This window comes from Eublepharis macularius, chromosome 10 (assembly GCF_028583425.1).
Source record: "Eublepharis macularius isolate TG4126 chromosome 10, MPM_Emac_v1.0, whole genome shotgun sequence".
NCBI classification, from domain to species: domain Eukaryota; kingdom Metazoa; phylum Chordata; class Lepidosauria; order Squamata; family Eublepharidae; genus Eublepharis; species Eublepharis macularius.
Window position 1 is genome coordinate 81624779 of NC_072799.1, and position 22791 is coordinate 81647569.

The window sequence follows — 22791 nt, forward strand, 5'->3', positions numbered from 1 at the left end:
ACAGTATTAGCAATTAGCATCCCCTAGAATAATGACATGGATGTAGGGGCTACAGACATGACAAGTGGTCTCAAGAGACTAGGATTGCCAGGTTCACTTACCTTCCTGGCAGAGGAGGAACCTGGCACTTACATTTAGGATTTTCTCTCTCATGCAAAGTGGGTAAACTTGTGGCAGGGTGTGACGTATTCATGACCGGTGGGAATGCACCCACTGCATGCTGGCTTGGGAGATTTTTTGCTTCCCAGGCCTTTTTTCCTAGGCCTTCTCCTCCCTCCCCCCGCCCCCCGCTAGCTAGATGAGTGGTGGCGGGAGGCAGAGGCTGGGGGTGGGGGATCTTCTGCTCCCACCAGTGGACCTGGCAGCCCTACAAGAGACCCATCAGTAAAGGGATAAGAAGGGACTGCAGAGTTTACTTATTATCACTGTAAACTCTGAGGAACTGTAGACTTCACTAGGAGCCCCGTGGCACAGAGTGGTAAGCTGCAGTACTGCAGCCCAAGCTCTGCTTATGACCTGAGTTCGATCCTGGGGGAAGCCGGGTTCAGGTAGCCGGCTCAAGGTTGACTCAGCCTTCCATCCTTCTGAGGTTGGTAAAATGAGTGCCCAGTTTCCTGGGGGTAAAGTGTAGATGACTGGGGAAGGCAATGGTAAACCACCCTGTAACAAAAAGTCTTCTAAGAAAATATCGTGATGTGACGTCCCCCCATGGGTCAGTAATGATTCGGTGCTTGCACAGGGGGACTACCTTTACCTTTACCCTAGACTTCACTATTCTTGCTATAAGTTTGATTCTACTGGGTAGTTCCTATAAAGGGTGAGCATAACAGAAAGAAATGAGCTGAAATTACACACACAACTTGATTCGGCTCTTTAAAGCTGCTTCAGGAACACTGAACCAAATCCAGGAAATGAGACTGTAGTGACTCAACCTACACCAAAGTTTGTGTGTTTTGCTTTGATTTTTACACACGCAACAGCCAGGCAGGCCAGGCAGTGGTGAGCTGTCCAGAAGCATCTTGTTTTCCTCAATGGCAAATTTATCTCCAGTCATTTTGCAACCAACTGGATCTGAAGAGGATGTATATTATTTACAGGGCTCATTTCCTGGGGGAACGTGCTGGAGTACCATTCTGGCAGTTTCCCCAACAGTCAGGTGGCCCCGTTCATCTGACTTTTGGACATTTCGGGTCATTTAGGCACCAACCCGATCCCGCTGAGCACCGCCCCGATCCCAGCCATTTCAGCACTGATCCGGGCCGAAACGGGCCCAAAATAGCCATTTTGGGTGATTTTGTGCCAGTTTTGGCCTGGATTGGGGCCAAAATGGTGTGGATCGGGCCTGAAAAGGCCTGGATCGGGTCAGTCCCAGGTGGGAGAAGCCTCTCCCACCCGGCACCGACCCGTTCCTGGCCGTTTAGGCCCCGATCCGGGCCCAAATGGGCCATTTTGGGCTCGCTTTGGCCTGGATCGGGGCTGAAATGGCCCAGATCAGGTCGGTGCTGGGTGGGGGAACCCTCCCCCTCCTGGCAGTGCCCCAGTCCCGGCTGTTTTGGCTCCGATCTGGGCCCAAACAGGCCCAAAATGGCAATCTTCAGCCATTTGGGGTCATTTTCTGCTGGGATCTGGGCCAAAACAGCCAGGATCAGGTCGGTGCCAGGTGGGGAACCCTCCCCTGCCTGGCACTGACCTGGCACTGCTTGGCACTGACCAGGGCTGTTTTGGCCCTGATCCAGGCCCAAACGGGGCCCCCAATGGCCATTTTTGGCCTTTGGGGACCAGTTTCAATCAGGGTCAGGGCCGATTCCACCAGGATTGGGTCGGTGCCTGGCGGGGGATCCCTCCCCTGCCCAGCACCAACCCGATCTGGGCCATTTTGAGCCTGATCCAGGCCAAAACATGCCCAAAATGGCCATTTTTAGTCATTTGGGGCCCATTATGTTTTATGCTAATGAGTTCCTGAGCTCTTTTTCTACAAAATGAACCCATATTATTTATATTTTGCCTTTCTCACTAAGATTGAAGGTGGATAACGCAGTGTAAGTCAATACAATCAACAGCTGGGACATTTAACAAGCAACCCAATACGTTATACAGGTTCAAATGTGTAGAGGTTTGAAGACAAGCAGAAATCTGATACAGATCTGATACAGAGCCGTGTTAGTCTGTAGTAGCAAAATAGTAGAGTCCAGTAGCACCTTTAAAACTAACCAACTTTATTGTAGCATAAGCTTTTGAGAACCTCAGCTCTCTTCGATAGAGGCAGATGCCTCTGACGAAGAGAGCTGTGGTTCTCAAAAGCTTGTGCTACAATAAAGTTTGTTGGTCTTAAAGGTGCTACTGGACTCTTTACTACAGTGTATAAACAATTCTAAACCAGACATATTAAACAATGCAGTAACTACTTAGTAGGATCATACTAACAGCCAACTGACAGTACATAGTAGTAGTCCCCCTATCCTTAATTCACCTTTTTGAAACGACTTCTTTACAGTACAGCCCTCCTGTCTCTTCTACTGTACTAGGTAGTCAATGGTCATACATGGCCGTGTGAAGTCCCTGAGTCCCCCACAAACTCGACAGATGTGGAAAAGCTCAAAAGAAACATTTTCAGGGAAACTATTTTTCCTCCAAAGACATCTTTTAGTTTTTCCAATTTTGGGAAGCACTAGAAAGAAACTCCTATGAAAGATTTTTTTTTTCTTTTGGAAAGAGTGAAATGTTTTTTTGGGACAAGGTTTTATTCAAAATGGTACAACCCTACCACATTAGATAAGTCCTGTGTATACTGTTGACATACAATTTATTTTATATGATATGTTGCTTAAAAGTGAGTTATTTTGTCTGGAGTTAGTACACTATGGTATGTATTATATGCAGCATACTGAAGAGTTCATTGTTTAACTCTATCCAAATATGCTGCTTGTCCATTTGTCACTCTTTGAGACTGTTTCTGTTCAAATACTCTTTTTGGTTCAAAATGTATTTTCTGTTTTCCCACTTGTATTTTTCCCCTTCTTCTTAGATGGCAAAAACTGTAATAGTTGTGACAAGGTAGCATATGGCATAGCAGTTTGCACCCTCCCTTCCCTGGATATATTCACATCTTTGCTTATGGAAAACTGAAGTATTGATACTTTTAAATCTCAAAAAATTGCTGAACAGTACAGTATTACATAAGATGTAAACAATGTGTAAAACAGTAAAATAAGTTTAAATATTATCTATATTTGAATTTCCCAACAAAAGTACAATTTTATAGAAAAGTGTTTTTCTATGGCTTCAAAATGTACACTTCTTTTGAACGAGCCACGGCTGTCTGGAAGTACAGGAGTTCTTATTGTGTGCCTGAATCTTGACAGCTGGAGTTCCATGGAACTCGGGAGCTTTATGCTTGGTCTTTGCTTCTCATTCTCTCCCATGCAGTTACAATATCAATCAGCTTTGTTGTTGGTTGCTGGTAACGGGGGTTTTATCATCTTTGCTTTGCTAGAGCTGTCAACCTTACACATGTCCTTTGCAAAATTATTTCATTGTAATCTAAAACAAAATCTGTAAATTTACGAAATCTGTAAGCTATTCTGTAAGAGACATGAGGATCCAAATCAAAAAGAAGGAAGGTTAGCTTTTGCATCACAGAAGAATAATCAATGTTTTTAAAGATTTTCACCAAGAAATTTGTTTCTGGGCTCTGTATGCAAAGGGCAGAACAAAACATAGTGTGAAAAGTCTTTGGGGACTGAAGCTCCACAAATGTCAAAATGGTCAGCAGTTGTTATTTGTGTATTACAACCATCTGACATGGCTCAGGGCAGGGCTTTTTTTCTGGGAAAAGAGGTGGTGGAACTCAGTGGGTTGCCCTAGGAGAAAATGGTCACATGGCTGGTGGCCCTGCCCCCTGATCTCCAGACAGAGGGGAGTTGAGATTGGACAGCAGCGTGGAGGGCAATCTAAACTCCCCTCTGTTTGGAGATCAGGGGGTGGGGCCACCAGCCATGTGACCATTTTCAAGAGGTTCCGGAACTCCGTTCCCCCACGTTCCCCCTGAAAAAAAGCCCTGGCTCAGAGCATGGTTTGAAACCTCAGAAACGTTAAAGCCATTCGAAGACTAGGGAAGGTGGTTTTGTTCAAATAAGAGGCTCTGCCATGGTCCCTGTTGAAGAACTTGAACCAGGGAGAATTTGGAACAGAGAGTTGTACTTCTGCCCAACGCAGCATCGATCTTAAAGAGCCAGTCTCGTATATTGAGACCGGGCAAGAGTAGCATAGTTTGCCCTGGCAGCTAAGAAAATGCAGGCTTGAGCTGTGCTTAATGGTTGAGAGTCTCCTTCACCTGTGTATAACGAAGGTGCTAATGTGTTTTAATGGTCTTTTATGTGTTTTTAACAATATAGTTTTATCACTTATTGTTCATGTTTTACTTAGATGTTGTCTTTGCTTAATCGTGATAGCCTTTGGTCGCATGCAATAAACATTAATTTAAATCTGTAAACACAGTTTGTAGTTAAATATATAGTTAAGTCATTTCTAGTTCTTATTCCTGTAACTTAAGCACTTAACAAAGGGAATGAAAGATAGCAGAGTTCGGTTTTTTGGTAGGCCCGAGAGCGCTCTATTTTCTGCTAGGCTCAGTAGCACCGTGAGCCCTCTAGTGAAATATAGCTTGATTCTTGCCCCCAGTTTGCAAGTGTGGTGGTGCAGGCTAACTTCATAGGCACTTTTGGGGGGTAAAAATGCAAAAAGCCAGCAGTAAAGGGAATTGTTCCTTTTTGTAATTCTCCGTTTGGTTGGATGCTAAGGATAGTGGACCCTTAAAAGACCAGCAACTTTTATTTCAGTATTTGCGTTCATGAGTCACGGCTCACATCTTCAGATAGGACTCATGAAAGTTTATATTGGAATAAATAGGGTGTTAGTCTTTTAGGTGCTGCAGGACTTTTATTTGGCTACAGCAGAGTAACACAGTGGCTTTGTAATCATCCTGAGGATATGTTAAGGGCTTCTCCTTAACTACTGAGTCAAGTGGAACTGTGGAAGTCCTGAACAAGTGCTTGGAGATGGTAATGGGGTGGCCAATAAACTGAAGTTCAATCCAGACAAGAATGCAAGGCTGCTGGTCAATGACAAAAGCTGCTCAAGGACTGAGGAGTCAGCCATTCTTGGAGGGGGGTGGCACGTCTCCTAAAGGAGCTGATTTATAGCTTGGGGGCGCTGCTGAATTCTGGCCTGTTGTTGGAGTCCCAGATCTCCTCTGTGGCACGTGACACCTTTTATCAGCTTTGGCTGATACGCCAGTTACTGCCATTGCTAGAAATAAATAATCTGGCCTCAGTGATCCATGCTCCAGTTACAGCCAGGTTAGATTACTGTGGTGCTGTTTACGTGGAGTTGCCTTTGAAAATAGTCTTGAAACTTCAGCTTAGCCAAAATGCAGCAGTCAGACTGTTGTCAGGGGCAAGATACAGAGATCGTATTACCCCAGTGCTGAACTGAAAGATCTGCGCTGGCTGCCTCTTTGTTTCCAGGCACGATTGAGAGTGCTAGTTCTTTCTGTTAAAGCCCTAAATGGCTTGAGACCAAGGTACTTACTGCCTCCTCCCATATTGTACAACCCACCAGTTAAGATCTATTTCACAAGCCCTTCAGGGGTGATTAGAGTAGAGGCAACCAGAGTAGGGGTATCCAATCCGGGGCTGGGATTAGGGGGAGGGAAAAGCCTTATTTTTGCCCCAGCTTTCCCAGATCACATTAGAGAATCCTGGATTTATACCCCTGAATAAATCCAAGTGAATCCAGGTTAATTTGGGAGACACAACTTGGCTGTTTCCATTCCTGTTTCTTTGCAAAGACACAGCATTCCCCACCTTTTTTTTTTAAGAGAGAAGGGGGATGAAAAGGAGGAGGGAGGCAGTGGCAGGAGGGGTGGGGGAGTGAGGGTCCAATCCATGCAGGAGTTCTCCTTGTCTGCCTGGCTTCTGTGACTGTGGGCTAAGTTGCAACGGTGCCCCTTGCTTCCTTTTGATTTGGGTGGAATTCTCTATTTTGACATGATTCTCTGATTTGCTGTTGGTCCCTTTAATTCACTTTGCTTCTTCTTGCTTCAGTGTGGTTTGGGTGGAATTCTGTTTTGACAAGATTTCTCTGGTTTGATGTTGATCTCTTTGCTTCACTTTGGTTCTGGGGAGGTTTTATTCCCTGGCTTCAGTTTGGTTCTGTTGGGCTTTCTCTGGGGTGAGCTTGCATTTGGGAGTGTGTCTTGGCCATGGCAGCATTGCCCCAGTGTGTTTCTGCAGTGAGAATCAGCTTTGACTTATTTCCCATAGGAAACAATGGAGTGGTCAGGGGCACCTTGCTCGGGGACCCATAGAATTGGACTCTGGTGTCCAATCTTCCTGAAACTTGAGGGGTTTTAGTGGGCAGTCAGTGGTAGGTTATCTCAAAATTTGGTGAAGATTGATTGAAAAATTACTCCCCCTAGCCCCTGGATAGTTTTCCTGATAGGGAGTAATGGTCGAATGAACACAGATTTCTCTAATCTGCCTGAACTGGATTAGAGAAACTCCTGGATTTTGGGAATCACAGATTTTTTGAGGATTCCTGAATCGTGGAGTTCAATTTCCTGGATATTTTTTTTTGCACACCCCTAAATCAGAGACAGGTCCTTTTTCAGTAGTGGCACCTCACTCATGGAATGCCCCTCCCCTTGAGGCTTGCCTGGTTGCCTGCATTGCTCTCTCGTAGGTGCCAGGCCAAAATGTTTTTGTTCACCAGGATTTTCATTAAAGGGTTAATTTTAACACTATTTTAGACTGGAATATTAGTTTAAATGATCTGTGGTCTCTTCAGGGCCGGCGCGCCCATTGAGGCCAGGTAGGCGGTGGCCTTAGGGTGTGGGGCGCCGGAGGGGGCACCGGAGGGGGTGTGGGGGCAGGAGTGAGCGCCACGGAGCTACAGCCTCCTAGCCCTCCCGCCCCGTGCCGCCGCTGCCGCCAGCACATGCCGTCAGCTGGGCGCAGCAGCCACGGGCAGGCATCTGTGGCAGCGCAGGGCAACCAAGTGGGAGAGCTGGGAGGCCACCCGTGCGTGTTAATTAAAAATAATTAACTGTGCATCGTGATTATTACAAATATTCTGCCATTCTTTAAAAAGCCCCGTTTGACCCTCCTGTGATGCTGATTTGCTTGCATAAACATGCTAGATATGAATCTAGGATGGTAAATTTAGGATTTTTTCTCTCTCCAAATGACCGGTGAGGTGGTCTTGTTAATGCCACAGCTGTTCAGTTTGGAGAGGCTGGCACTATCGATCTGTACATGTGTATTGGTTGTGCGTTGTATTCTCAGATCGTTATGGTGTTTATACCATAACTATGTTCTTTGGCAAAAAGAATGTGAATGTTTATTTAGAACCTTAGGCATTTGTCACTCAACGTGACAATAGCAAGTACGCAGCTTTCACATCTTGTGTAGCCTTTATGTTAAAAGAAGATTCTGAAGATAAGCTATATCTTGGTTAATTGGACTCTGTGGGGTATATGTTAGAAATACCTTGAGGCATATCCGATGGGGTATTTCCCCCACTTCTTGCCTAACTGTAAGCCACTGGCTGATTTTTTTCCCCTGACTTTCAGCCCCATAAGCCTACACAGGGCTTTTTTTCTGGGGGGAAAGGTGGTGGAACTCAGTGGGTTGCCCTCAGAGAAAATGGTCACATGGCTGGTGGCCATTTTCAAGAGGTTCTGTAACTCCGTTTCCCTGCGTTCCCCCTGAAAAAAAGCCCTGAGCCTACATTAATCACTCTCTGACACCCTCTTTGTACTCCTGCTAAACAAATGAGCAGACTTAATGCTTCTCCCAGTTCCATCTCCAGCGTCCATCAAGCCTGCTTTTTGCATTTTATTTTGACAAAGCTTCTTAAACCCATGGGAAGCAGAAATGTAAATGTTAGGCAGAGCTGCCTCAGGTATTCCCTATGAATGGACTATATCTGCACTGTCACTTTAAAGATTTGAGTTATTTTGTTAACAACACCCTTAGAGGCTTGTGTGGTATTTTGAGTGGGTTGGAAATTAACATAACCTACCTGTTATGTTATTGGAATACTTTGCTTAATGAACAGAGAACTTTGCTAGATATAAAAAAAAAAGCTTTGTAAAATGATTGTATGCACATGTACTAAAACCTGTTTGTATCATCAAGATCTATATTGACCAATTCATTTGATACAACGTCTTGACTTGTGGTTTAGTTAGTTTTCACGGTTTGTTGTTTTTTGTTCACCTTTATTCAGTGATATTCTCTTCTGTGTATGTATTCAGTAATTCCCGGTGCATGAATGATCTCTGTGTGTGTTTGCTGACTTTCTATGATCGCTGCACAAAATACTAATGAGAGATTGTAAGACTTTTTTGCTTTTCTTGGAGTGATTTAAGGAGTTATATTTTTATGGTCCAAATTGAGGATTCTCTGATAATTCATGGTGTATGTTTAAGGACACCTCTAAGTTAGCACAATAACCAATTTGGTATTAGACTGTTTTATTTAGGTGTTTTCCACATTGGTACTGTTTTATTTAGGTGTTTTCCACATTGGTACTGTTTTATTTAGGTGTTTTCCACATTGAGGCAGGCTTGTGTGGTTTCCCTGTTGCTGCTGCAGCTGCTGATACAACACAGCAGAAATGGAGCTTCCACATGGCAAGGCAAGTTACCTTGCAGTTTCCCTGCCCAAGTCCCATGCTCTGAAGCAGGGCTGTTCCCGGTGTTAAAAATACTAAATATCATATTGATATAAATATTGTTATAGCCAGGGCTTTTTTTCTGGGAAAAGAGGTGGTGGAACTTAGGACCGCACAATGACGTCACTTTGGGTCAGCTGGAACAAGGGGGGGAGTTTTTTAAAGTTTAAATTGCCCTCGGCGAAAATAGTCACATGGCCAGTGGCCCCGCCCCCTAATCTGCAGACAGAGGGGAGTTTAGATCGCCCTCTGTGCCGCTGAGCAGCACGGAGGGCAATCTAAGCTCCCCTCTGTCTGGAGATCAGGGGGCGGGGCCACCGGCTATGTGACCATTTTCAAGAGGTGCCGGAACTCTGTTCCACCGCGTTCCCGCTGAAAAAAAGCCCTGGTTATAGCGTTATATCTGGTTATCTGAATTCTCAGCTTTCATTTTTAAAAAGTCTGTAGCCCCTTTTGTTGTGGGTTTTGTTGTGTGCCTTTCTCCTTTTCGCTGCAAATGAAAGGAACAAGAAACTTAGCTTTTTTAAAAAAAATGAAAGCTGGAGATTCAGATATCTTGGTACATAAATTGTTACAATGTTATACAAGTATGATGATGATAATAATAATAATAACATACTTTGTAAACTGTTCTGAGTGGGTGTTAAGTTGTCCTGAAAGGCAGTGTATAAGTTGAATGTTGTAATTGTTTCCGTTTCCTGATTTTGGAGAGAAAAAGGCTCCCCCCGTGGGCAGGGGAGGAAATGGCCTCTGCAAGCACAGGGTCGGGGAAAATGGCTCCCATGTTGCTTGGAACGTTTTCCTCCCCACATGGCAGCCATCCAGGCTTTAGTGCAGTCTTTCCCGAAACTTCACAGCAAAGCAAGTTTGAGACAGATCAAAGAAAAGCAAGAGAAACACCAGGACGTGCATGAATGCAAAGCAATGCTATGAGAAGGCAGGAAAGACACGCTTCTCAGTAGCATTGAACCCCTGGCAAATAACACGTGTTGAAATGATTGTAGTTAGAATCCCTTGAAACCTTTTCATGAGAAGTATGTACATATTCCTGCAGAGGGGTGCTTTTTACCATCCGTTACTTTTTTCATTAATTGGTCTTTCTAATATCTATATATAGTTAACCATTTTAGCCTAAGGAAATCACTGTGTATGTTCTCTTGTCTGCTGGTGATAGAGGCTGGTACTAGTGTAAATTCAGATAGGTTCCATGATGAACATGTGTGTGTTAGCTTATGCTCTCTCTCTATATATATAAATAGCAAAAATGATTGAAATGTCTTTAACCGAATTGCTTAAAGGTCCATCACACACAGAATTCTTGGGAAGATGTATTGAAGTTTGATACATTCATGCCTTTTCAATGGCAGTGTTTTCCTCTGAGAAACCTTCAGAAAGCATTTAAAACAACTCAGTATAGGGAATAATTTTTTTTTTAATGTGTGCTCTTGCTTGTACTGTGTTTAATTTTGAGCAGATCATTCAAGAGCAGCTTTTTACCAATGTGTGTTAATGACACAGTAGAAATTTAACTACTTTGCTTAGTTCTCAAGCTGGAAGACCTACAATTTTAATTCCTGTTCTTTGCTGATACTTCCTAGGGAAAAAAGACCCACTGAAATAGGAATACCTTATTTCCAAATAAATATGGGTCGGGCTGGGCATCCCATTGAAACCAAGATCCGTGTTCAGTGGCCCCTCTTAAGCAAGTTGCAGTGAGCGTAAGTCTAATTGCCTTCTGTGCGTCATGACTAGACCTTACTGGATCAGGGCTCTTAGTTTTATTATGTTTTTAAATATCTAATTTTCCATCTTTCCCATTCTAGATCAATGAATTGTGCATGTACTTGGAGATCCCGTATTCAAGAAAAATGAATTAATATTTCTTGAGAGAAGCTTTGCAAAAAGAAAAAAACCTTCTCCTTGAAATCTTGGACTTCCCATTTGGACTATGCCAAGCTAGAGTTATCAAAAATGAATGTTGAAAAGATGGAGGAAAAGGGTTTACATCCTCCTCTAATAATCAGGGATGAAAACGGCAATAAATGTATGTGTAACACCAGTGCATCGCCCTCACTGAACGGAAGCACTGCTAGCCAGTACCGTAAAGCAGAACACGAGGACTACATAGAACTTCAGGACACAAATGAAGTGATAAAGAGATCAGACCAACCGTATGCTGAAGCAGGAGACCTGCAGAAGGTGGCCAGTGACTACATGTGGATGGGGACCAGGGACTTGGAGGCCATACGCACACCTGCTGCAAAGAAACCATCTTACATGCATGCCTTGAGACAGAATTTCAGAGAACCGACAAGCCTTCTTAAAGACGGTTTTGCAATGGAAAATGTTCAGAATCTCAGTACTAAGGAATCCGTGCCTTACTGCCAGGCAGATTTGACGCACTTTGCTGCTGTGGAGTTCTGTAAAAGTACTGCAATTGAAAATGAATTGGATAGTTCTCCAACAGAACAGGAAGGAGCTAGTTCAAGTGAATCTTTCATTACAGTTATAAATTTGGAGAGCAAATGTAACGACGATGGATCTGCTTCCCAGATATTTACCTCTCTTGAAGAAATGCATGTAAAGGACAGTTTCACAAACAGTACCAGCTCCCCTAAGCTAAATATGACAAGCGTAAACCAGGGTAGGGGAGTGCCACTTGCTAATGCTCTGTCAATAACTGGAGGTGATGTCACCAATTATATTGACTTGGTATCACAGGATAGGGAATGGCATGAAAACCAAGGAAAGCAGGATGCTGAACTGGTAGATCCCTGCTCTAGGGGCTCTCCAGCGTTGGAACCATCTCATTTGTACAAAAGTGAGCCTAAAAGGTATATGCACAGCACACCTGAGAATGATGGAGGCAACAGTTGGACAGCCAGATATGGACAGGATGGTGCCGTCAATGGCTCATGTCCTCTAGCAATACAGAGTTTTGATGAACATTTGATCAAGGAGTTTTACAAAGATGGGGAGATTCTGACTCAAGGACCAAATGTCTTGGAAAACAATCAGGCTTTTCTCGAGGGATATGCTCAAGAGTCTGAGACAATACAAAATGGTATACCAAAGCTAAGAACAGCTGCTCTTCCTGAGCCCAATTGCCAGGCAACCTTTGTGGTTTTCAGTCCCACAGCTTGTGACTCGTCAAAAAATGCAACCTTTGCTGTTTTTGCTGTGCCAGATGAAGAAGGTGGTGGCATTTCTAAAGCAGAAAAGAATAACCACATGGTGAAAGAATGTACTAGAAGGATTTCATTCAGAAGCAATTCTGAACGTAGCCCGGTTAAACCAGTCACCAGAGCACCCCTTGCTGCTACCATAACAAAAGCTAGAAAAGCAGAGATTGTGAGCTTTCCAAAGCCAAACTTTAAAAACATTAAGCCAAAAGTTGTGTCCAGGCCCATACCACAGTCGAAAGAGAGTGCTGTGATAAAAGCAGCTCAGAGATCTCCTCAGCTATCTACCACGTCTTCCTCCTCCCCTTCTTCCCCAAGGCAAGTATCCTCGTCAATCACAGGGCTAAGAAAAAAAATGGACTTGGATCGAGGCACAAAAGCAGAAACGCCAATGAATAAGACCTATAAGCAACATGTTAATAAACATCTGCCTAGCCAAGCTGTACATGCTGCAACTCATTCTGAAAATACTTCCCACAAGGTTCCCAAAAAACCTGTGTTAAAACAGATCATGGAACAGGTTGACAAAGTAAGGTGTCCCAATTCAACATTCCTCTCTGTTCCTGCTTCTGGGGCTGTCATATGCACTCCGAACACAGGTGGGACACTGGATGACAAAATGGAATTTGCAGAGGCCTGTGTACAGCCTGGTGCTTTGAGCATCTGTCCAGTATCTCAAGAGGAACAGCAGAATGACTGCCTGGGGGTTCCTGCCGAAAAGTCTGCTCAAGACGCAGTGATCGAAGGTGTTGGACTTGTCCCTTTTCCTTTGGTAAGGTTTTCTTATCTTTTAAATATACCTCCAGGTTGTTCAGAGCACTGATTGCATGTTGCTGATTTAAAATCAACGTTGTAAGAGTTGCTTGCTTAACTACAGAGTGAAAGGGGGAAACTTTGGTGGGCCTCGAGAATGCCGCATTGTAAACCTTGGGCAAGATGGCTCAGCACAAACCACTTGAGGCTCTGCACTGGCTGCATCTCGTCCAAACATAATGCTGCAAGCTTTAAAAAATCAGCATGGGTAGCCAGGGCTTTTTTTCTGGGAAAAGAGGTGGTGGAACGCAGCGGGTTGCCCTCAGAGAAAATGGTCACATGGCTGGTGGCCCCGCCCCCTGATCTCCAGACAGAGGGGAGTTGAGATTGCCCTCTGCGCCGCTCGGCAGCGTGGAGGGCAATCTCAACTCCCCTCTGTCTGGAGATCAGTGGGTGGGGCCACCAGCCATGTGACCATTTTCAAGAGGTTCCGGAACTCCGTTCCCCCGCGTTCCCCCTGAAAAAAAGCCCTGTGGGTAGCACAGTCTAAGATGGCGAGTAGACCACAAAATAGCCTTAGGCTATTTGACATATTTCCCTAAGACTAACTTTTTCCTCATTGTTTAGCCTTATGGTGGGAACTTGACACATATATGTATCCTACTGTGTGTTAAAGATATAATGGGAGAAATCTTGTTTTCCGCTTGATTATAATATCTTTATAAGCGATGTATAGCTAAATGCAGTTTCTTTAAGTCTGTAACTGGGAAAACCTCATACCGAAGTCTCTACAATCATATTACAGTCTTTGCAAAAGAATAAATGTGCTGTTAATTCTAAGTGCTACCTGTCCTGAGCCAACAGTTAGGAGGATACAGCAACCAACTAAATGGATGGCATCTAAGTCCCCTTTTCTGGTGTTAACTTTATGGGCTGCTTCACTCTGGGAGCATCAGATCTAAAGGGTGTGGGTGGAGTCCATACCAGAGTTGCCTTCCCTCTTCTTGCCAGTTAACTTCCTAAATGGGGTGTGTGCAAATATTTTAGCTTTTGGTTCAGCTCCATGTTCTTAGATCAGACTTCTTGATAGCCTAAAGCTGGAAATCTTGATAGAAGAAACAGTGCATTTAGATGATGTTGCTTTATTAAATTATCAAGATGACTGCTACTAGGCACAGTAGTTGTAGAAATATTTTCTCTCTTAATTAAGATATTGCACAACAGCAGTCTCAGTAAGAACACCCTCGAAGTCTATAGCAAACATTTTGAAGCGGGTTATATCTTTCTGTTGCTACAGTTATAGAAATTCTGTGCCAAAACTTTGAAGGTGCTTAATTATAGTGCTACTGTTTTTATAATTTTTTTTATAAAGAAGTTCATAAATCATTGTCATTAGTGACAGCCCCTCCTTCTCTGGTGTCTACCCTTGCTGTTGATATCCAGTTCTCTTTTCTTCCCAGGGAGTGGCTGTCTACACAACAACAACATTTGATTTATATACCACCCTTCAGGACAACTTAATGCCACACTCAGAGCGGTTTACAGAGTATGTTGTTATTATCTTCACGACAATTACCCTGTGAGGTGGGTGGGGCTGAGAGAGCTCCGAGAAGCTGTGACTGACCCAAGGTCACCCAGCTGGCTTCAAGCAGAGGAATGGGGAATCAAACCTGGTTCTCCAGATTAGAGTCCTGCTGCTCTTAATCACTTCACCAAACATGAAGTCTGTCACTTCATATCACACTCTAGGCAGGGGAAGGCGATAAGAAGTACTTGCACAGCTTCTTTCCTCCTTTGAAGCTTAATACAAAATGAAGCCAAGACTTCTCATTTCTCCTTGTTTTTGAGGACGGAGAGGCAATGCAAGTTTGAGAGCCAGTTTGGTGCAGTGGTTAAGAGCGGCAGGACTCTAACCTGGAGAACCAGGTTTAATTCCCTACTCCTCCACTTGAAGCCAGCTGGGTGACCTTGAGTCAGTCACAACTCTTCCAGAGCTCTCTCAGCCCCACCCACCTCACACGGTGTCTGTTATGGGGATAATGACAACACACTGCTTTGAGTGGGTGTTAAGTTGTCCTGAAGGGCAGTATGTAAATGTTGTTGTTGTCGTTATAAGTTTCAAAGAAGGAAAGAAGAGAGATGGGTCCCCCTTCTCGTGTCCCCCTTATTCACTGGGTAATGTGAATTAACTGGTCCCTCCCTTCCAATGAGTTCTTTGCAGTACTCGGAATATGCCCTTGTTATTCCTTCCCCAAAGAGTGCCGTAAAATTGGAGAAAAGGAGACTTGTTGTCTTGCCATGCTTTGCTCCAAAGAAGTCAGAACTAACATGAGTCCTACTCGCTTGTTCTGCCTACAACTGAGCAATTTGACACCCTCCTCGTGAGTTTGCCGGAAGACTTGGAAAGGAGAGGATGGCAGTGGCTGCCAATTAATGGCTTGTGTTGCCACCCAAGCCAAAACTGTATTCCTTTGGTTCGCTTGTTTTATTCTAAACATATCTGACTTTTGGCTTGCTTCAGTGCTTAGATCAAATTTTTAATAGTACATTTAACAATGGCTGTCGTCACACGGGCATCTCTTCCGTTAAATTTACAGCATATAGCGTCCTACCTGTTATCGGCACAGTAACGTTTCTTTGGGTCACCTAACGGCTCTTCGCGCCACCAGCTGTCCACACCGAAGCACTCTGTTCTGTTCTCTCTAACCACGCAGAAGCAGCTCCTCCCCCCCCTTTTAAAATTATTCTGGCGTTTAATTCCGCTATAACGGAATAACAGCATATAAACATTCCGTCAGAGCAAAACCTTACGACCCTTTTGTTTTTCCAACTTTGAAATGATATAAATAGCCCTTTGCCCGCAGAAAACTCCCTGTCTGGCGTGATCCCCATCGCTGAAGACTCTGCCATGGCGATTGAGTCATTTTTACTTCAGCAGAAAGTTTGCATTGTGTTATGTCGTTATGGCGTTATAAGGACATAATAAAATAAAAAAAGGGGAGTCGCAGGAAGAAATGGATTCTGGGATTGAAGGAAGGGCATAGGACGTTGCGAGGCGAAATACATCGATGTGAGGCATTCACACTGAGGCACAAAATAGCGCGACTATCAAGCACAAAGCATAAGAGAGAAAATTGCTACAGTGTTGGAATAAGGTGGGTGTTTGCCGGGAAATAGCGCCATTTTAGCGCTAAATAAAAGCCCGTGTGACGACGGCCAATGTTTAAAAGATGCTAACTGAAACTCTCAGTATAAAGGTAATTTAGGTGGGTAGCCACATTGGCCTGCAGTAGAACAGAAGGATTTGAGTTCAGTGGCAACCTTAGAGAACAACAAGATTTTCATGGTATAAGCTTTTGAGAGTCAAAGCTCCCTTCTTCAGATATGGGGAGGAGTGGAGATTCCTGAGCCTTTATATCCAAGTGAGGACGTGGGATGGGTGAAGCAAAAAAGGAGTTAGGATTAGAGCAGAAATTAGCATTGGGAGTTAAGTAAGGATTCTCATAGGATTATCACACAACAGAGGCTAATTTCTGCTTTAATCAAGCTGCATTGTACCTTTGTATCCTGACATCCACCTTTGCTACACCCCTCCCATCTTATAAATTTGCATCATACCTTTTCATCCTGATATCTTCCTTGTAACACCTTCTGGGTCAGATATACTCAGGGAACTCCACTCTTTCCTGTAGCTGAAAAAGGGGGCTCGGACTCTCAGAAGCTTATATACCCTGAAAATCTTGTAGGTGCCGCTGGACTCAGATCCTTCTCAATAGGAAGTTTCCTTGGATTTAGCCAGACCACTGTACTGTCTAGTCAAATATGTATTTAGAAAACTTGCGTGCCTCTTGAAGGTGGCAGGGTTGTGTGTTTTGACTGGCCAGTGCCCTTCCAGGGTCTCAGGCACAAGTTTTTCCCAGTCTTGTTATCTACAGTCTTTTACTTGGATAAGCCATAGTTGAATCTGGGGCGATTTTAGGTCCAAACTAAGCTGTCAGTCCTACTCCTGGATATCCAGGTGATACAGCATTTGTGTGTGATACTTTGATTCCCTAAATCTTGGAACCTGTATAGCAGAATGTTTCTTTTTCCCCCTCTTTATTATTATTATTTTATTGATTTCAAAAATAATACATACATATACACATAGACATCATATCAGGGGATATCAAGCACAACTTCATAAGAAATCAACAGTGATGATAACAACAAACTATGTATTATTCTCATTTTCCATCTGTACAGTTCCTTCTTCTTTGTATCTTGTTTTCCTTATCCAAAACCTAATTTTCCTGTAAGTCTACCCTGCTTATTTCCTGTAACTATTTTCTCCTATCTTCATATCCTATACTTAATTTCTTGTTCCATAATTTGATTTAACCCATCTATGAAAGGGTGACCATCTCTTCTGCAGATCGCCCCTACTTTGTTCTTTTATCAAGTCTGTTAAGACATCAATTTCTGCTGTTTTTAAGATTTTTCTTATCACTCTCCTTTCAATGGTATCTCTAGCTTCTTCCAGTACCTCGCATATATTATTCTTGCCGCCGTAATTACATGAATCATCAAAAACCTCTTTTCCTTCTCTACCCCCTCCAACATAATATTTTGTAAGAACAATTCTATAGCAGAATGTTTCAAAGGAATGAAAGACGTTGCAGAACCTATTTATTTTGATTCCTACTGCCCTAAAGCCTGGACGGCTGCCAACTCTGTTCCTCTTAGAGCTTCCCTTGAAGGCGCATTAAGTAAATGCTTTTATCTGTTTTGATAATTTCATATGTGAGTTAATTTCCCCCCCCCCACACACACACACACCTGGTATTTTGTTCTGGAGTAATGCGTTAGAAATCTTATGACTACAGCTCTTCCACAGTGTTAAAAAAAGATTTCAGGTGATTGTCATTAAAATAAATGTTTAGCCAATAAATGATGCCATTAGTTTGAGACAATCTTTTAGTTTGTGTGATCAAATGATGCTTCATTGGCCTTTGTCCAATGTATTCATAATGCCCTGTAGTATAACGTGACATGCTCCAAATCATAGTAATGGAAACAGTATAGAGCAGTGGTTCACAACCTGGGGCCATATGGCCCCCCAGGGGGCCCCAGGATATTCCAAGGGGGCCACAGGTAAAAATTGCATAAATGGGGGACCACGGCACGAGACTAGGGGGCCGCAGAGGGAAGTGAGAAGTGAAGAAAACAGAGAAGTGACCGAGAAAAGAAAACAGAAAAGACAGTGTGTGGGGTGCTGTTTCTTCATGCAAGTTTAACCCTGAGTCCACTAGGAGGAGCTAAAGAGCAGGGGTATTCCATATAAGGAAGAAACAGCGCAATTTATTGGCATATAAAATAGCTTCCTTTATACCGGTAGGACAGGGGGGCCACAGGAAGGAAACAAGCTTGGAAGGGGGCCACGGTCAGAAAAAGATTGAGAAACACTGGTATAGAGTACAGATGCTGCCTATATGTTTATCCAGTATATATCCTTGTATCATGGTTTCTTTTTTTTAATATGTTGTAGGCTTCTTCACCTAAAGTAGAGGCAACACAACTACAAAATTTGTCCAAGGACATCCCAGCCACCCTAAGACGTAGTATACGAGATTCCCAGAAGATATTCTGCTCTAGGAGAGGAAGTGAGAGTAAAAATGCTCACTCCGCAAAAGTATCTTCTCCTCAAAGAGCAGGTCTATCTTTGAATTCAGGTGAGAAACATTTTTGTCAACTCGTTTTTATATATTTATTTATTTATTTATTTATTTATACAATGTCTTGTGACAGGGAATTGCAAAATAACATGGTTTTGAAGTTGTGTGTGCGGTAGAAGGTTGCTGCAGGTCAGTGCTGATTCCAAAACATTTCTGCATCCAGCTCTGATGTATCTGCAGTGTGCTGTACTTCATTTGGTACTGCTCATGCCAACCACTCATGGTAAAGTAGCATAATGTGGAATTCTGGTTGCTTGGCTAAAGCAAATATTTTGCAGCAGAAATTTTGTAGACAACTTGCAGATTTGAGTCTGGCTTTCCCACGTTGCTTCATTTTGTAATAAACATTGCAAACCATAAAGTTGGTCTGGGCATGAAAAGCTAATTTGGAATACAGGCCATAATTTTAAAAGTATGCTGATGACTGTTAGCCAGAAAAACCTGCTTTAATTTTGTATTCCTTTTCCACCCTCTTTACACCAAGAGAGTACAAAAATAACTTTCCTGAGCTAGCGAAAATATTAACAAAATGTTCTTCCCAGATATGCAAAGGAATATGGGACAAAAACGGACTTCTAGGCTGTAAAACAGAACTAACCAACTTCCAAAATTCAGCCAGATGTCTATTATTTCTAGTCCTTGATTAGCTTTTGTTAATTATTAAGGCAAACTTCTTCTTTAGTCCTGTGTATAGCTTGTCTATATGCTTTTTTCTAAAAAAGAGAAGCTTGTATGGTAGTGGAAAAGCTAGCACATCTATATTCCCTAAGAGCCTGACACACTCCAGGTTGAACCAATGATTTTTTGTGAATTTCAAGGCCTTGCCCAGTAAATCGGTTTAGAATAAACAGGCAGCAAATGAGAATAAATTTGGTCTAACTTGTAACAGTTGCTTTGCACACACGATCCTGAAGTGCAACATCTATCTGAAAACATCATAGTTCTACACAAAATGTGGTTTTACTGGTCCCAGTTTGTTATGATTTTGACAAGCGGGAATCGAATGACTATTTTGGATACAGAGATTATTAGGCAAACTTATTAATAGAAGTAAAGGCGTATGATGACTGGCAATAGTCTTCAAGATAGTTTATCAAATCAACAGAAATAAGAATACTTGCCCCCAGATTGTTCAATTCAGAAACTCCCCATAGTCTACTCTCTCCTTAAAGCCATTTAAAATAATCGGTTTTCTACTGTCTACAAATATGGCCATTAATTTACCAGATACGCTAATCTTATTATCCTCAAATTATCTATAAGACTGACTCTTAACAGCTGGTTTCCTCCATTGATATTCCCAGAGGTACAGAATGAAAGACTTCTAGGACAGTGCCAGTGTGTGTACTAAAATCGCCAGCCAAGATAGAAAGATGTCCTGGGATATCTACAAGTCAAATAGTGTATATAGTCGTCAAACGAATCTCAGAAAGTAGTAGTGGACTTTTTGACTCACTGTGGGGGAAAGTAAGCATTTATTAAGGCTAGTATTAAAGAACCTATCTCAGCAAGGACTGCATTTGCCCAAGGGGGAAAGAAGGTTAGGAAGTGGAGAGCTTTTAAAGCTTGGTGATAATGAGATGAAACTAAAGAGACCCCACTGAAGGCCTTCCCTTCCCTCCAGACTGAATAGTATCAATTGAATAAGCCCGAAATCTACTCAGGGCCCAAGTCTGCAAAAACGCAAAAACATTTTGTATCAATAATTCTTTCTGGGAAGGAGCTTTTTAATTTCCATCCAGCAATGTTCCAGGAAAGTATTTTCAAACATTGGCCCTCTAGTGCTTTTGACACGTTTTCCAGTCATTGACTGGCAGAAGCTTGATGAAGAGAGTCATTACAGGATTTAGTTTGCCTATCTATAGGACGAGGTCGTTTAACCATTATCTTAGGTTAAAACGGAATAGAAAAATACTATTCAGCACCAAAAAAGGCTGGTTGATCCTGTTGTTCTGTCTGGCTCTCGAGTGGATATTCATTTGTAGCAGCCTGACAGGTCTGTATTTCATCAAGAGGAGGGGGTGAGATCTCTGATTTGACAGTGGCTCAGTAGGACCCTCCAACATTATTAATGATTGGCTAATAGGACGTTGGGCAAGCTCAGAGGGTTTAACATCTACCTTAGAATAAGATATTATTTCCCCCCCCCCCAATTTTCTGTAGGGTTTTCAATCTGTTGATTAAGTGGGTTTACTCACAAGAAAGTAAAGCCCCAAATGATCCAATCAAATGTGTTTTGATTGCAAGACTTTTTTCTTTCCAGTCTTTGCTGTCGTCTAAGACTTACTAGGAAGTAAAGGAACTAGCCTCTGTGAATCAAAAGCTCTAACAAAATAAATATTATATCATTTAAAATGTAATGCTTTAGAGCATATTAAAGATGGCAGTCTTGAAGAACAGAAGTAAAGGACTACACGGTCCCCACGAATAAATCTGGGACCCGTTCCACATATCACAAATCAATAGAACTTAAATGCTGTTTCAAAAGGAAGGCTAAATTCTGCTTTGCTTCCCATTTGTTGTTCCAAGAGATGAGTATGATAACAAGTATAATAACAATAGTCTCAATAATAATAACACTATATCTATATATATGATCAAAGGAGCAAAGTAACTATAAACTATAGAACACAAGAGAGAATATTAGTAACTGAACTGTAAAGAAAACTAAAGTTATAGAAGAGGAAAAAGGAAAATCTCTTTTCCCTGTTGCTCAATCTATCTCTACACCAGCTGCTTTCCCACCACACACACACGCCCAGGAATTATTAGACTATGTTTTCAGCATCTTCACAAAATATATACAAAATGTCAATGGTAGGAGAAGCTACCTTGAGCCAAAGGCAAAAGAAAGCTCAAGCCAGAGAGATAGTAATAAAGGATAATAAGGTAATAAAGAATAGATAACAGAATCAAGTAAACAATAACTCACCCTTCTGTCCCCCTCCCTCATTCCCCTACTAAAACAAAACTAAAATACGTGAAAGAGTGATGAGAAGTAAACTACGTAGAAAAGGGATACATTAAAATAAGTTGAAATTAGCACCCTCAAAACAGGGCACGGCTTACAAGCGTCCTGCACTCTGAACTGGAACTCTAGTAATCTCTGTGGTAACTGAGAGCCAAGCTACAAGTGATGAATTACACTTGCCTGGCAAGTGAACAGACTCACGTGTATTCCTCCCTGTTCACTTGCCATTCACTTGCGCTGGAGCGCAAGTGAATGGCAAGTGAACAGGGAGGAATACACGTGAGTCTGTTCACTTGCCAGGCAAGTGTAATTCATCACTTGTAGCTTGGCTCTGAGAGTGAGAGTGCTTTTTCCTGCACCTCCTTGGGGAGCATATCATGATCTTTTAACAAGTTACTGCAGTGTCAGGGGTAAGATGGGAGCAATCAAATTAAACTCGCCATCCATCAACCACATATGGACAGCGTGTCAGTCACCCTCAGTGGCTGCTCGACAGCTTCGAGGCTTCCTCCCCTTTGAAGTCTCTCCACAATGATGGCCTTTATCATTGTTCAGAGATAGTGACTGGGGTAAAGGTGAGTGAGTTCTTAGTTTTAGATCGAGCTCACATAAAGTAGAGGTATGCTGTCTCTTGTTTAATTTGGTGACAGTGCAAACTACTGCAGTTTTTCTGCCTCATATTGAGCATGAATGTACAGGTACGGCTTGGCAGATAAAGGAGGTTTAAACTACCCAGGAACAAACTAAGAAATGCTAAGGATTTTATTCTATTATTTTAAGTAGAGTGGTACATGTGTAAGTGTAAATATTAGAACATGTTATGTCCTCCGTCAGGGCACTGTATTTAGTTATAAAATACCTGGAAATTACCTAGATAATTTTTAGAGTGAAATAAAACTATTGCAGACCACCCTGAGAATTGCACCTCTGAAAGCTTGCACATTTTTAGGCAGGAAGATGCAAAGAAATTGAAAGCACTAGGTTCTTCCTGGGAACAGGAAACACTGTGCCATCTCATCCAAAGTCTTGCTTGGAGTTGGTCGAAATCCTTCTCTAGTTTTATAACAAAAAAACCTTCTTCCCTTCAGAGATGGGATGACAACACAGCCCCTCTTGACCAAATTGTGTCTAGTTACTTTTGAAATTCTAAATAAGTGTGCATATATATTGATATATGGCTTAAACCACACTGAGGCAAATGGGGGGAAATAATTTGCATAATTTAACTGTTGTTCCCACAAGCATCACTCTAGCAAGGAGGCTCACAGTAAATTCAACAGATAGGCCAGAAAAATATATCTGGTGAGGTCATCATGACACATCCAGGGACATTATAGTCTGTGGAGCAAAAATCTTTCAATTTCTGTACATCATCTACAGAAGCTTTGTGAATTATTGGGTAACTATTCTGCTGTACTGCTTGTCTAACTACTTT

The 22791-nt window shown here is 42.6% G+C and overlaps 1 protein-coding gene across 5 annotated transcripts in view; it reads left to right on the plus strand.

Annotated features, from left to right (window-relative positions):
• MTUS1 (microtubule associated scaffold protein 1) overlaps positions 1-22791 on the plus strand; it is a 154943-nt gene that overhangs the window by 23090 nt on the left and 109062 nt on the right. For 4 of the 5 annotated variants that reach the window (XM_054989687.1, XM_054989689.1, XM_054989686.1 and 1 more), the window contains 2 exons: positions 10560-12690; positions 18199-18382. In XM_054989687.1, coding sequence (XP_054845662.1) covers positions 10708-12690; positions 18199-18382 — 2167 coding nt within the window. In that variant the 5' untranslated portion in view covers positions 10560-10707. Of the gene's footprint in view, positions 1-10358; positions 10455-10559; positions 12691-18198; positions 18383-22791 lie in introns of those variants that run through there. The other variant, XM_054989688.1, reaches the window with a different exon arrangement.